The following is a 16,325-nucleotide window of genomic DNA, read 5'->3' as shown; positions in this document are numbered from 1 at the left end:
GGGGGCCCTTGGGGCACCAAATGAAGTGGGGTCCAGGGAAATTTGCCCCAGTTTCCCCCCCCCCCTGTCGACGGCCCTGTACTTCATAGATCTACCACTGGAAAATCTAGAACATTCTAGTTTTGCTCTATTAGAATACTCAAAGTATGTGTACTCTATTAGAGTATTACAAGTAAGCAAATAAGCCTTGAATACAATACTATTGTTGAATTGGAGCCAGTATTGTAGTACTGATTTGGCTGGGGGTAGTACACCACGAATAAAATCCACTTGTGCCAATTGTCATCATCATAATAAGTACATAATATCTAAACCAAAACAGCCAAGCTGTAAAAAAAGAGTGCGGCCCCCAAAAAGGCCAGGATGAAAAAATATGTGAAATCCAAGGTGGCAGTCAAGAAATGGCTGTGATGGTAGGTTAATGGCAAAAAATTTAATTACGACAATTCAGGTGAATTTGTGTTGCCTCCTCCACTAGGATTCGGCTCCAAATTCACCTGAATTGTCGTAATTAAAATTTTTGCCATTAACCTACCATCACAGCCATTTCTTGGCCACCACCTTGGATTTCACATCTTTTTTCATCCTGGCCTTTTTGGGGGCCACACTCTTTTTTTACAGCTTGGCTGTTTTGGTTTAGATATCACTTCTTTTTGGATTGCAAGCCACAAAGCCAGCCATTAACTGGCTTTGGTGCTTCCTTCTAACTTGTTTTTTTTCTTTTCTGCAGGAATATTGGAACAAAGGAAGAAATGTTGTGTACAGTGTTTTGTCTGTTTAAAAAATATTTGTATATTTAACAATGAAAGATGATTTTGTTTCCAACACATATTATTACAGGTTGATTTGTTTGTAGCTGATCCCTATAAGGTTACATGTATTCAGCTGATATCTCTACAGGATGACTTGTTTGTAGCTGATCTCTCTACGGGGTGATTTGTTTGTAGCTGAATTCTCTACATGATGGTTTCTTTGTAGCTGAACTCTCTACAAGGTAACTTCTTCTAGCTGATCTTTCTACAGGGTGACTTGTTTGAAGCTGAACTCTCTACATGATGGTTTCTTTGTAGCTGAACTCTCTGCAAGGTAACTTTTTTATTAATGCTTTACAGCACAAGTGCTGAAGGTCTGTAGGACACCTGGTCCTACAGCCTGCTCAAAGACTTTAGCTACATAAGGTGTGTTTGAAAAGTCGGAGAAAGGAGAAAAAAATCCATGACTGAACCTAGGTAGCCTCGAACCTGCAGCCATCCGATTTACGCTCAAACGCTTACAGGAGTCTACCAGGTGGTAAGGATGTTTTCTCCTTGTTATTTTCATGTAATTATATCCATAGGAATTCTAGAGAGTAACTCATTATCTCTAAGTACCCCAAGTAGAACCAAATGGACACTAGTTTATTTATTAATGCTTTACAGCACAAGTGCTGAAGGTCTAACTTCTTCTAGCTGATCTTCCTACAGGGCGATTTATTTGTATCTGAATTCTCTACAGGTTGGTTTGTTTGTAGCTGAGCTCTCTACATGGTGGTTTCTTTGTAGCTGAACTCTCTGCAAGGTGACTTCTTATAGCTGAACTATCTACACAGTGATCTTTTCATAACTGAACTCTCTTCACGGTGATTTGTTTCTAGCTGATTTCTCTATAGGGTAAATTGCTTGTAGCTGAACTCTCTACAGGATGGTTTCTTTGTAGCTGATCTCTACAAGGTGACTTCTTCTAGCTGATCTCTCTACAGGGCAATTTGTTTGTAGCTGAATTCTCTACAGGATGATTTGTTTGCAACTGAATTCTCTACATGATGGCTTCTTTGTAGCTAAAACTCTATGCAGGGTGATGTGGTTGTAGCTGAACTCTCTACTGGATGGCTTCTTTGTAGCTGAACACTCTGCAAAGTTATTACTTCTAGCTGATCTCTCTACAATGTAACTTCTTGTAGCTGATCTCTCTACTGGGTGACTTTTGTCTAGTTGTATACTTTACAAGGTGATTTGTTTGTAGCTGAATACTCTACAGGGTGATTTTTTGTAGCCAAACTCTCTGTAGGGTGATTTGTTTGTAGCTGAACTCTCTATAGGATGGTTTCTTTGTAGCTGATGTTGCTATGGGTGACTTTTTTCTAGCTGATCTCTCTACAGGATGGTTTCTTTGTAGCTGAACACTCTACAGGGTGATCACTTCACAGCTGAACCCTCTACAAGGTGGCTTCTTCTATCTGATCTCTCTACAGTGTGATTTGTTTGTGGCTGAACTCTCTACAAGGTGACGTTTTCTAGCTGAGTTCTCTCTTATTTCTAGCCGATCTCTCTACAGAGTAACTTGTTAGTAAAACTGAAGTCTTTACATGGTGGATTTTGGTTGTTAAACTCTCTGCATGAAGACTTGTTTGCAGCAGAACTTCTGAAGAGTGAATTGTTTGAAACTGAACTCTCTACAGGGTGCATGACTTGTTTATAGTTGAACTCTCTTCAGTGTGACTTGCAATGTTTGAATCACTACAGTAATATATTTGTAGCTGAACTCTCTATAGGGTGACTTGCTTGTTGCTGAACTGTTTATAAGATTAATTGTTTGCAGCTGAACTCCCTACAGAATAACTTGTAATGTAATAGAGTTCTATAATGGAGTAAATAAATTAGCTGAATGCTCTATTAGGATGACTGTTCTATTAGAGTATCTCGATCTTGCATTTGCTATAAATTATGGAGTTGGCTTTCGAATGATAACTCCGTGGTTTGTAATTCGATTGTTTCTGTATTACTGCAAGGACTTTCTATGAAGATTATTCCAGCTATACACCGATTTTCAGCTCATTGCTCTTAGCGGTTTGCCTAGTAGGCGTAAAAACTAATACTTTTTTATTCATAAAAATCGATCGCGTGATTGTGACACAGGTTGGGTTTTGTCTCATATCTCCTTGGTCTTTATCTCGATTCCTTTCAAACCACCAAAAGGCACTTTTACGATGGTTACTCCATCTACATAGCAATTTTCAACTTATTCCATGAAGCGGTTTACCCTGTAGGCGTGACAACATATCGATCTTGTTTTACGCGAATAATCGGTTATAACTCCCGTACTATTCATCGGTTTTGATCAAGTTTGATGCTAGAATTCGCCTTTGGACTCCCTTTCTGTGTGCCAAATTTCAAGGCGATCGGAGTACGCGTTTGCGTTTTATAGCAATTTTTGCAAGTGTGCGAAAACATGAAGAAGAATAAGAAAAAAACGAAGAATAAAAACCGAAACTTTGGCAGCTCGTATCTCGGAAATGGCTGGAGCGATTTCCTTCAAATGTGGTATGTAGACTCCCCTGACTGGCGGACAACTCTGTAGCAAATTTGGTTCCAATCGGATAATGGATCCCCGAGATACAATGGATACAAATGTTAGGCGCAATCTGTGAATTTGCGCAGTTTATAAATTACGCTGCGCATTTTGTGAATTCATAAAATGCGCAACAATTTATAAATTGCGCAGCTCGAATGAGGACACGGTTCGGTGCGATCGAGTGTGCAATTTACGACCTACTATCGTTTCACACCTGGTAGTTCACGCGATTTAAGACCTAATTTCGTTTCACACCTGGTGGTTCACGAGACCTCCTTGTGGTTCTTATAGTGCTTGCGAGGTGTGAGCTTCAACGAGTTAGCTAGCTAGTCAGTATGTCGAAAGAAGGCCACAGAGAGCTGTTCGAAAAGTTCTGCAGAACGAAGTATTTTGATCACACCACTACAAGCAAGACAGTATCAGAGGAGAAGGCTAAGAAAATCATAGACGTTTTGAATGGAATTGAAAGACTGAGCGATGTTTCAAACTCCTTCAAATTCTGGGTTATTAAAACGAAGAAGTTTGCTTTATTAAACTATTTAGAGTTGAAGTTAGAAAATGTCCTATGTCTGCCAGCCAAGCAAAGCATATCAGAACAATTCAATATATTTTAATGTCATTCAGCTATAGTATGAAAATGTACTGTTTGTTCAATTAGAATTTTTTTTAAAAACTGATTCTACAGAAACCTGTTAATTTTAGCAACTTTTAATATGCTCACCTGTATAGCACATATATCATATAGGGGGTGGGTGGGTGGGAGGGTGCGGAGGGGAGGGGTGCCCACGCACAAGAAGTGGTTGACAGTGAAAAAACAGTCTATAAGTATCATGCAACAGTTTAAATATATACGTTCTTTGATATTGTATATGCTTTAGTTTGCCAGTGATAGTTATAAACAGCGAACAGAATGTAATGAATTGCCCGCCCACGCACAATTTGCGCCTTCGTTAAAATGGCCTTGCTCAGACGATTAAATGTCTAGTACGTAGTTTTCTGTATAAATACTTTGGTTTGTTTATCATGCTGTAATATTGATCTGCTGTGTTATGCTATAATAATATTAATGCTTATATTATTATTTTAATGATGTTTCTATTACTTTAGTGCACGGTGGGAGGTGGAAGCGTCCATGATGACGATTGGGCACTGTGCAAATAAGGTGAGTGTATGCTTTGTACAAAGAAACCCACGTAGCTGTGCAGGGCTCATCTTCTGTATAGTCTTTGTTTTTGTTTTTTTCGAGGGGTAGTCAACGCCCATGAAAAACACCGAAATGGTGTACCAGAGGGGTTGCCAACTCCCACGCAAAGCACCCAAATGGTGTGTACGAGAGTCCCAATCTTTATGTATTTTAAAAGCATTTAGTGAGATTGCTAACTAGTAACTACCTGTACAGTTGTTGATCTACATCTTGTTTTAGCTATTCGTGATCGATCGTTGTCTACTGTGTTAAACTCACTTTCTCCATTATTTTTACGTGATTTTGGATTTAGGATTTGGTTTCTAAAATATTTGTGTATTTCTGATTGGATTTCTCACATAGTGTACAAGAGTCCCAAGGCATTGGCTACCCCTCGCTTTTTACCAAAAGTCAGTTCATCTCTAGTTGACAAAGGTAGTCTGACCATCTAATTATGATATTAGAATCTAAATTAAATTCTTGATCGCAGATACACATTTCCCTTGTTGCTATATGTGGTGGACCACAAAATTAACTAATGTAAACAACCCTTACCATACCTTGTAGTGTTTTATTTTTATGTGAATATGTAGTGTAGTGTAGTGTAGTGTGTGTATGTGTGTGTATGTGTGTGTGTGTGTGTGTGTGTGTGAGTGTGTGTGAGTGTGTGTGTGTGTGTGTGTGTGTGTGTGTGTGTGTGTGTGTGTGTGTGTGTGTGTGTGTGTGTGTGTGTGTGTGTGTGTGTGTGTGTGTGTGTGTGTGTGTGTGAGTGTGTGTGTGAGTGTGTGTGTGTGTGCGTGCGTGCGTGATAAAGATTTTTTTAAATTCACCAATTAAAATGTGACCATTATTTCCACAGGTTTACATTCTGGAGATCTGCAAACAGCTAACTTGAAAGTTTTATATTGACCATTTTTTTAAAAATTAATATTTATTTGATTACATTTACAAAGTTGGATCATGTGATCAAAATAGTTTAACGTGTTATTAGCATGATGTACAATGGCTATTGACCATTGAAAAGTTGATGAATTAAACATTCACGAAAGGAATGCTTCTCCATTGCAACTCGCCCACGCAATATAGCGCGTGCTTCACTAATAATTAGAGCTCAGCCGGGGTATGCGACTATTGGATTGAGATGGTGATTTTTATAAAATTATTTGTATCATGTATAACGTTCGTAACGAACGGTATAACTAGCTGAAGTATTCAAGCAAGGAGTGATCTAGCCTTGTATCACCGGGATTCGTTAAAAAGTTCGCGCCTGGATTGTTGGGGTGAGCCAATATTTTCATTGCCAATGGTTTTATGTGTAATGTTAAACCCCCTACTTTGTACCATGAAAAAGGCCGTATTAAGCTGTTGCGTTTTACGTGAAAGTAGATGTCATCTTGGCCATTCCTGCTAGAACGGGGGAAAGGTTTAAAAGTTATCTGACGCTCCATGACAGAGCCTTGAAAACCTGCTTCCAGTGTAGACGCATGTATCTTGTAAACGAAAAAAAAATTTTTTAAGTCGCTTAATTGTTTGATATGGAGTAAGAAATGATGGTTTTTTGTGCCTCTCTTCACAAAACTATATTACAGAATGATAATGACAAAACTGTCTTTGGTCATCATCGCATAGTGGCAACAGCTGAGAAGTTTTATGATATATTAGAGCGTGTGCACTCAACGGAAAATGGGCATGTAGGCTACAAGAAAACGCTTGCAGAGGTATGGGAATCGTGTATGCTGTCATATTATTAAAGTGTCACCAAGTTTTATGGTCACTGAGACTGCATAATATAGTGAAGATGGGGTGGTCCTATGTTTATATTAAAGCCACGCTTAATTTAATTTTGTAACTAAACATGTGAGCCCATTCCTTGGAGTACTGAGTTGGAAATAATACTGAGATAATAAAAGAAATCATTACGTGCGTGCAATGCAGGCTTTTGCTGAGATGATCAACTAATGTTTTAGTCTATTGTGGAAGTAGTTTTGGGAATATAGTGCTACACAGTAGAAAATTGAGCAAAGAAATCAATTTGAACAGTGAATATACTGACTACAAGTGCTTATATTCACAGCCATAACTTTAGAAGAGTTTGAAAATTTGGTTTGGATGTTGACCATAATATATTGGCATATATCTATCAGGGATATAACGAATTGGTTAAAATAGTAAAATAGTAATGGTTAATTCCAGATGAGTTAGCTAGCTGCATGGTGCTTGGTTTTTAGAAGTAGCACAACATCAACTTGTTTCTGATTGCACTAGTGTGATAAACAATCAGAACACATACATGCCACACTTCAGAGCCAGACAATTATGTCCTTTAATTGCAGTCAGCTGCTGGTGAAAACAAAACAATGGGAACTGCACTCCTATACCTTTAAGTATTGAAATCAAGACACTCTAATAAAGCAGTCATAGCCAAATGTGTATAACATAGCTATGCCATAACAAGAACAGTGTGGTCCAGTCATGTCATTGTATCATTGAAGCTACATGTATTGTATCTGTCAGTAGTTTAAATGTCAAATAGTTGTTTGACTTGTTCTTCTAAGGAAAGTGTCTATACAGAAATTTAACACCTTATTATTATGGTTTCCTTGCATGAAGGAGATGATCATGTAATATAACAGAAAACAGACACTTGTCAGAACCAGAATGGTTTATCCGTGAGTTTGTTATTGTGGTGGCCATGTACTGCTTGCTTTGGTTTGGCCTCTGACGTTGTGACAAGTCAGACAGACAGTCAGGCAGACAAAAAATGAGTTTTGATGATTTTTAAAAATACAGGATTGATGTTTGATACACTAAGACTATTCAAAACTCATTTTCATCTCATATTTGTATGGTTTTCAACTACAACATTTTGAGAGGCGCCATTTATTTTCTTTAGTATTTGATAACAGTACCTATTTCACACTGCCCACTTTTGTTTGTATGTCTAATTATATTTCCCGGCATTCTTAAGTATGTGTATTTAACAAACTTGCCCACAATTATCATAATTTCTAATTGTGTTACTATTGTAGGTCCAAAGAATGTATGAAGGTTTGCCAAGGGAGGCAGCTCAATATTTTTGTAGCACATGCCATATTTGCCAGCTGAAGCAACCACAGAATTGTACTGCTCCTTTGAAGCCAATCATTTCATCAGGATTTTTAACACGTTGTCAGGTTTGTTGTGGGAGAGAGTATAATTTACATAGAGGACTATTCACTCTTGCTTATTTTAGATTGATTTGATAGATATGAGGCACATGCCAGATGATTCTTGATGCTACATTGCACATTACATGGACCACTGGTCAAAGTTTCACATGCTATGGCCACTGATAAACAAGAGCGCCATTGAAGTAGCTAGTGGGCTTGTGCACAAGGTTTTCCCATATTTTGGGCCCCCCAAAATATTGCAGTCAGATAATGGAAGGGAATTAATTTTGTTAATGAAGTTATTAGAGAGATATTGAAGTCATGGTCAGGAGAAGTGACAATAATCAATGGTAGACCTCGCCATTCACAGTCACAAGGTTTAATTGAAAAGGGCAACCATCTTGTAGAAATGCAGTTGCAAGCATTTAAATGTGAGCACAAGGATTCCAACTGTGTATCTTGGACTGACTGGCTGCCATGTATTCAATGTAAGTACTAGTATGAGCCCAACTAATATGTAATATGCCCTTGCAGATAATTTAAATGTTCAAGTGTGTCGCACTTTAAAACAAAGCTGATATGAAGTGGTGTTTGGCCAGCCACCAAGGTTAGCCCCATTTGCTGAACTTCCCGAAGGAGTTGACCATTGTATAATGGAAGAGGATTTAACTGATCTTATCAAAGATGGTTAGTGGTTCAATAGTGATGTAAAAAAATCATGTGGCGCTTTCAACTAGATGATATGTCACTGCTATTTGATGAATTACCACCAACTGTGTTTCCACCAACATCTAGTTCAAGGATGTCACCACAACAACTGAGTAGAAGTACATCACCACCATCTAGCTTAATGATGTCACCACGGCGACCAAGTAGAAGTGCATCACCACTGTCTAGCTCAAGGATGTCACCACAGCAAGCATGTCAAAGTGTGCCACCACTGTTACCTGACAAACCATTGTCAAATCAAATTGTATCTCCTATAGCATCTCCTACAGATGATACGTCATCACCACCTGATCACATGGAGTCGGAGTCTCAGAGGTACAAATCATTACCAATTTTGTGTAGACTGCTATAGCTTTTTTGACCAGTGAAACTTCCTAGTTATAACTACACAAGCCATGTATAAATACATTCTGTGGGATCAAGTATCAAGAAGTGAAAATGTTTAGTTTCAGTGAAAATCTTTGTCGTTATTGTGTGAGGCCTATATTTCTTTTATCAAGTTGTTTAAGCATGGAGGTTTTGTTATAACTGTAGTGTTTGGTGTTCTGTCTATGTGATTTCAGCAATGCCCTTATGTTTATAGCAATATGTTATTATTCTGTTAGCAAAAACACAGTGAAAAATCATATGATTACCTCACTACTCGTGATCGCCATAAAGCAATTTGGGAGGCAGCAGACTTAGAGTACTGAAAGAATGCTGAAAGAATGAAATTGCAGTATGCAAAAGTTAAACATTGTTAAGTTAAACATTGTAGACAAAACTTATGTGCATGCATTGATTTGACATCCAGGTCAATAGTATGGTGTTCACATGCATTTATACGTAGTATAGTGCATCAATAGAAGTCAATGCCTTGTGATAAATATAATCCTGTGGAGAAATTATATATATATTTTTGTTTATTTAGAACCATTGAATGACTATTGCCATTCCTGTGGAATGATTGGTTTGGTGGATGATGATACAACTCCCTTGGTAAGCTCTAGTTACATTAACGAATTTTGTATTTATGTGTGTGAACTCTGTAGGTCAGGTGCAATAGCTGCTCATGGGGGTACCACAGACAGTGCTTAAGAAGGCATGAAGTGACAATCTCACAGGACAAAAACAGTTTTAACTTTGTAGGGCCATGCTGTTCAAAGAATGGGCCTGTGTTTGTGTATAGCTAACTGCTGTATTGGAGCTAATTCCAAGTTAAAATTGTAACTTTGTCACAAGCTGAATTTGAATATTAAAAAATCAATTAGATCTATACTGAATTTAAATATTGTGTTCTAGCTAGTACATCAGGGGCGTGGTGTTGGATGTGTGCTCCATGCAGGAACTTGATCAGACAGAATGCACCTTATCCAATCCAACTGCAGAGTACGCAACGGAACCTTGGAGGGAGAGATAGTCAATGCAGAGAAAGCGGAACCGTCTTGACCAATGTTCCTTCATCGTTGTAGTAAACATATAGCTATCAAGGGGCTTATTAAAGTTATATAAAAGAAAATGAAAAAATAGGATCACATTAGACCATTAGAATCATTAATAATCAGGCGTAAACACGATAATTATTGGTAGCATCATTTGCAATCCATGCCATCTACCAATCTGTGGGCAGAGCAGTAAACTTCCCAATCTGTGGGGGCTTATTACACCTCTCTGAAAACAGCCATGATACGCACTTGATCAGCCAAGAACGTAACGGCGGTACACTGAATGGACCAGAATCCAAAGAGTTCATAAAATGCGCAGCTCTTACAATAGTTCACAAATTGCGCAACAATTTATAAATTGTTGCGCATTTTATGAATTCACAAAATGCGCAGCGCAATTTATAAACTGCGCAAATTCACAGATTGCGCCTAACACAAAAGTGTGAAAATGACGTTTTCTTTCTTCCTGTCAATATACCCACGGTGTGGCGCGCCAGCTTCTTGGGTCGCACGACACACTATCGTGTGGCTTGACCCACGGTGTGGCGCGCCGGTTTCTTGGGCCGCACGATACACTATCGTGTGTCTTGATGCTAGCAAAACTTTTGACAACATCATAGGTAGGGTCCGCAATCCGAAAAATCAACTTTTACAAATCGATCCCCCTACCATTGTGGGATAACTCTTTTTTTTTTTTAAATTTATTTATTAATTTTTTTTTTTACAGTTACAATACAAATTACTCTACAACTAAACTACAAACACAATTAATTACAACAGGGGTTTGGGGAAAGGAAAATCAGAGTCCTCACACTGCAAAGGCCAGTACCGTAAAATCATACGGGCATTGTTCGTCCATAAAGAAACTGAAAGTTGTTGTAACAAATGTTTATGAGCCTGTTTGGTTGATGCACCACTTTTGGCTGTGGTGCGTTCAGCAATGGTATGAAGGGAATGAAGCGCAAATGGTGACCAAAAAACAAAAGTTTCTACAACAAGTGGGACAAAGTCACACCCCGCCTCCTCTACAGCATCTTGATGTCTCTGGTCCTTGGCTAACTCACCAGCTGCAGCAGCTACCCCAGCACAAGAAGAAGAAAAAGAAATGTGAGAAGGCTGGGTAGTGCTACGAACAGACACATCAAAATAAACTGGACGACCATGCTGAAAATCAGGGTGGTACACATCACCTGGGCGAGAATTATCTTCATAAGAAACACGTTGTTCCTTCAAAACTCCTGAGTGACTCTGGGACAAAGCATGACAAACAATGTCAACTAGAGCATCATGGTGACGAATTCTTATAGGACCATGAGAAAATTCTAGAAGATGGTCACCAAATTGGTCGATGGAAGTACAACACACACATAATGGGGAAAGTGGAAATAGAGGGATTCCGAACCACAAACGAAGGCCAACAACAAACTCAGGACCAGGAATAGCCAGAGTAAGGGAGACTTGAGGAATAGCTTTGAGCCATCCACTGCTAGTACCAGATGAGTGAGAGAGAGCAGTAAGTCGAGCACGGTTTCGGATGTTGAAAGAAGCAAATAGTTGGTCATACTGATTTTGATCTAACAGAGCCTGTAAGTCCTGCTGGGTAGCAGAGGGAATAAAGATATCAGATGTAAACTTTTCAAAGGTAGCAACAGCATGTTCTTCATTTGGAAACACTAGATCATGAAAGTCCTGGGATAGAAGATGAGAAGCCAGGAGACGAACACTATTACATGAACCCAAAAAGGCCGCAGCAGCGGAAGAAAAGGATGAGCGCAAGCCCAGACCCCCCAAGTGAAAAGGTAAATTGGCTTGGCACCACTTAAGAATCATTAGGAAGACTACATTGTATTATGCGACTTAGGCAAGATTTAAGATTAGAATCAAACTGTGGGATGGGATGTTCATTGGGATGGGATGTCCATTGTCGTATCCCATTGCTATATCCACCATGAAACCGGAGGCACGATTGTTGTCTACACAGAACTATCAATTTTAGTATTTCGTGAGATGCAAAAATTATTTTTTAAATTTCGTGCTCCGCACAATGAACAGGATAGAACTTGCTGCTTATCTAGATACTATCTAGAGTTAATGTAGTTAAAAGTACGCACAGTAATAAGCAAATGATTCACTGGGTTCCCGGCACAGGGTTGCTTTCTCTCAAAAAGCAGAACACGAAACACACATTTTCGAATTCAAACTGCCCCACCAGCCAAGACAAGTAAAGCCAATTCTTCCTCATAGTGTTGTGATAAGGTTGGATGCATAGTCTGTCTATGCTGTTAGTCTGGAAAGGATCTGAGACTTCTCACCATCTGGGTGAAGAACGTCAAAATTTTCGTGCGTCATTTCAAGGGATTCTCTCAATGGTACCAAAGTGCTTTCCAGTACTACTGATGCTACACTGGTCACTTAATTTTGTTTAGAATGATGATAAATGATGGATCAAAACGTTTGGTAGTATATAGTAGTAGTTGGTGTTTCTGTGATTTCATAACCCCGGGAAAAAAAATAAATAAATAAATAAGATGCAGTATACCAGCAGCTCACCAGGAGCTCCTCCCAGCTCGAATCAAAAATGAAAGATTTTGCATTTTTTCGTTTTTTTTGGATGTTTTGCAGCATAATGGTGATGTAGGGTGATCTAGTGAAGATTTGAAGCTGCTGTGGAGTGTGAGAGGTGAAGTCAAATTTGGACAATTTTACTGCCTCCCTTGATGCATAGCTTAGAGCGAGGCGTGGAAGCCATGGATGAAATAATAATTGACAACCACTGCTACCAAACGTTCAGGGACATCTTTTGCCATAGTTTTAGTTTATAATTGATTATTTTGTGGCTGGAGAAGCGCTGGAAATGGCTAGAAAGCGCGACACATTTCTGTGATGCTGCAGAAAATTTTGACGCTCGTCATCCAGATGGTGAGAAGTCTCAGATCTTTTCCAAACTAACAGCATAGACAGACTATGCACCCAACCGTCTCGAAACACTATGAGGAAGAGTTGGCTTATCTTGCCCTGGGTGGTAGGGCAGTTTGAATTCGAAACTTCGTATCTCTTTGTCTGTTTTTTCAAAGAAAGCAACTGTGTGCCGGGCACCCAGCAAATCATTTACTTATTTCTGTGCGTACTTTTCAACTACAACAACTCTGGATACGATTTGGCTAAGTAGCAAGTTTCATCCGGTCTTTTGTGTGGAGCACGAAAGTTTAAAAATAAATTTTGCATCTTGCGAGATACTGAAAACAATATTTCTGTGAAGACAACAATCGTGCCTCCGGTTTCATGGTGGATCAAGCAATGGGATACTACAATGAACATCCCACGATGGTAGAGGGATTGATTTGTAAAAGTTGATTTTTCGGATTGCGGACCCTATCATAGGGCATATCTAGGAGACACTGCTGGGGGAGGCACTAAGAGAAGAATGGAACTCTAGTACACAAGTTATATTCCTATATATACATATAACTTTGTTTGGTATATATAGCTGGGTGAATGAATAGCATACACTTTCTGAGACTTTAGTTGGTTATCTTCTGAGAGAAAAAAACATAAAATTACACCTCTTAGGTTTGAATTTCTGAGCATTTTAGCTAACAAAATTCATGCTTTGAAAACATAGAAAATTGGTTTGACAAACCTGTTTGATGGTAAAGTATACTAAACATTGTCATAATATACAAAACTGTCAGCTAATAACATAAGAATTGTGACTGTTCTATTAGAGTAGTGACTGCTCTATTAGATTATCTAGATTTTAGCACAAAAATTCAATCTTACTCTCTTCACAGTGTACAGTTTATAACTGTTAAGTACATTTACAACTGTTGTCTTCTACTTGCCTGTTGACTTCTAAACACAGTGTGAATACATGATTCTTGTTTCTGGTGCCAATACAGTCCTGTAAGTTCAAGGGGAAGTGGGGGCAAAGCCCCCTAAGAGGAAAACATTGCATTATAGCATAAAAGGTGCTTTGTTTGTAAAGCAACTGTAACTTACAACATTTTGCATGAAAAATTGAAATACTCTAATAGAACAGTCATTGCAAAATAAAAATCCTAATAGACAAATAGTACAATTTTGCATACTTAACTTGTTACAAAACATCATTACAAATAAATACAGGTGCACTATAATGCTACATAGCCATAGCCATGAACAAGTAAGCACAATACTATAGGGCAAGTATCAGTATTGGTTATTCTTTGACTTTACTACTTTAGTGTCGATACTGCAGGTAATTTTCTGCATTGGTAGAGCACTAATTTGTATATGTGACCCACTTAGTGAAAATCAGCTGTTTTAGCAAAATTCTATTTGCCATAAAATCACATTGAAATAGCTACACTGGGTAAAATACACGCTCAACATAAAAGATTTATGCACGCTTTAATCACGTTTGTATGCACTGAAATTAAGCCCAAATCAACTGACAAAACTTATTATAGCTCCGCAACTGGATTTTCCTGTTTATGGAAAGTAAGAAAATCTTCATATCACATTTGCACAACAGCAAAGGACACTTGAGTTATGGCCATTTATTTACGATGTAGTACAATGTTTAAGGTCGTCACTTCTTAGTTGAAATGGCCTTCTTCTTTCTCAACACAGAGTACAGGGAAAGCACTATACCTTAATTACTTTGCCAGTTCATGGTACACAGATTGAGCCAAGCCCCATTGTCATAGCTTGTTTCAATCGTGAGTTATGATCAATTATCTAAGCGCCTGTAATTTATTTCCAATATTGACTGTTGTTGCTGTACAAATCGAGTTTATCACTGTTCCAACTGTCAAATGCTATAACTCCAAGACCATTCATCACAAAAGGCTGAAACTTTGGCTGTCCACTCTTACTATAGATTAAAGAAATGCAATTCAAGGAATGTGCAGAAATGGCTGGTTTTTGCTCAGCCAGTTATGATCATTGTAGTATATCTGTGGATAAGAAGAAACAATGATTCAATTAAACTTCAATGCCATACCCAGATAGATTGATAGCCAGGAAATGTTTTCTTGATCTAACTTTATAATTGTACATACATTTGGACCCACGAAAAGTCTGTGGTTTCTCACTTTATCAATGGTCCAGGGAATAGAAGAGTTACACTGTATACAGTAGATGCATTACTTGTACCAAGAGTTTTTTATATTATGAACACTTACTTGTACCTCGATGTGTGATTTATAGTACTGTAGTTAATAAATGGATTTTCAAAGTACTTTGCTGCATTCACGCTTTGAAGATCAGTACAGGCAAATGCACATGAAAACATGGTCAACATGTTTACATCCTATGTGAGTATGTGCATGAATTTATGATTTCATCTTCAAAGTGGTCATGAGTGTAAAGTAATTTAGTAATTAGTTTCACACATTGAGGTGCAAGTAATGCTTGTATACAGTAATACTCCTCCATTCCTAGGACCATTATACAGTGCTCATATTACAGAAACCACTTAAGCATCTTGCATGGTCCAAATGTATGTGTACCATTAGCAGGAACAGATCCAGGGTTTGGCAAGCTATGACCAGCATAGTAGGTAGCTATATAAAGCAGAAGAACAGAACCCTGGAAGCTACAGGTATCTTATGATGTAGGGTAGTTTTAAGCACAAATGTCTAATAAACCATGCTTTCTAAGTAGTCTGCATTGATCAAGAGCTGTAGAGATCAAGCAGCTTTCTAAGTAATCTGCATTGATCAAGAGCTGTAGAGATCAAGCAGCTTTCTAAGTAGTCTGCATTGATCAAGAGCTGTAGAGATCAAGCAGCTTTCTAAGTAGTCTGTATTGATCAAGAGCTGTAGAGATCAAGCAGTGATATGCAGTCACGAGTTCACTTTCAAGCCCAAAGTAACGTGTTGTATAGAATGACATGCAAAAGACCAAATACGTTTAAATTCCTAGCAGGTTATATAGCTAAGTGTACATATGTCCATGGATTAGTGCTACAGATGCAAGTTGCAATTACCATGGAGGTTAGAGTATTTGACTGACTGCTCTTTTGGAGTATCTCAATCTTTTGTATGATTTTGTTTGGAGAAGAAGAGGGGCACATGCCCCCTGTTCCCCCCCATCTGGATCCACCACTGACTAGAGTGGGAATATAAACAGGCATCCTGCTTATGAATGTGTCCAGGTATCCCTTTGAAGAGTTTTGTTATGTGTACCTATGCAACCATATAAATAGGACTAAGTCCAGTGCAGTAGGAGTCAACTTAATAAAGAAGGTACAGTGTATTTTGAAGAAACATTCACATTATATGTTTATGGACACATGGTTGCCTGCAATTTAAAGTCAACTTGTCTAATAAGGACCATTTTTAGATTTGCTAAAAAGGGTTGATGCTTTGGTGCTATACATTAATATCCACTTAAAGCAACTGCAGCACATAGGTGGTCTTTCATTACAGGTGGTCTCTAATACAGGTTGCACTGTACCTAGACACCTTCACTCTGTAAGACAAACTTGGCATGGCCTGGTTGCGAGTGGTTATTGTAGATGCACAC

The 16,325-nt window shown here is 38.5% G+C and overlaps 3 protein-coding genes across 3 annotated transcripts in view; 2 read left to right on the top strand and 1 right to left on the bottom strand.

Annotated features, from left to right (window-relative positions):
* LOC136253309 (uncharacterized) overlaps positions 1 to 5,535 on the top strand; it is a 154,225-nt gene extending 148,690 nt beyond the window's left edge. The window contains exons 6-7 of the transcript XR_010700068.1: positions 4,438 to 4,492; positions 5,373 to 5,535. The gene's annotated coding sequence lies outside the window, so the exon portion shown is untranslated. The remainder of the gene's footprint in view (positions 1 to 4,437; positions 4,493 to 5,372) is intronic.
* Positions 1 to 16,325, bottom strand: part of LOC136253308 (mucolipin-3-like) — an 86,931-nt gene that overhangs the window by 40,725 nt on the left and 29,881 nt on the right. The gene's annotated exons all lie outside the window — the stretch shown is intronic.
* On the top strand, positions 7,995 to 9,646 carry LOC136253467 (uncharacterized). The gene is made up of 5 exons (XM_066046146.1): positions 7,995 to 8,150; positions 8,197 to 8,349; positions 8,400 to 8,706; positions 9,302 to 9,369; positions 9,423 to 9,646. The coding sequence occupies exons 2-4, from the start codon at positions 8,316 to 8,318 to the stop codon at positions 9,312 to 9,314; spliced, it is 354 nt and encodes a 117-aa protein (XP_065902218.1). The 5' UTR covers positions 7,995 to 8,150; positions 8,197 to 8,315; the 3' UTR covers positions 9,315 to 9,369; positions 9,423 to 9,646.

Source organism: Dysidea avara, chromosome 4 (assembly GCF_963678975.1).
Source record: "Dysidea avara chromosome 4, odDysAvar1.4, whole genome shotgun sequence".
Taxonomy (NCBI): Eukaryota; Metazoa; Porifera; class Demospongiae; order Dictyoceratida; family Dysideidae; genus Dysidea; species Dysidea avara.
This window is presented reverse-complemented; position numbering and strand designations above follow the sequence as displayed.

Coding starts and splice junctions, on each gene's coding strand:
- LOC136253467 (XM_066046146.1), top strand. CDS start 8,316: ATGGAAGAGGATTTAACTGATCTTATCAAAGATG. Junction 8,350..8,399: donor AACTGATCTTATCAAAGATG/GTTAGTGGTTCA, acceptor GCTTTCAACTAG/ATGATATGTCACTGCTATTT.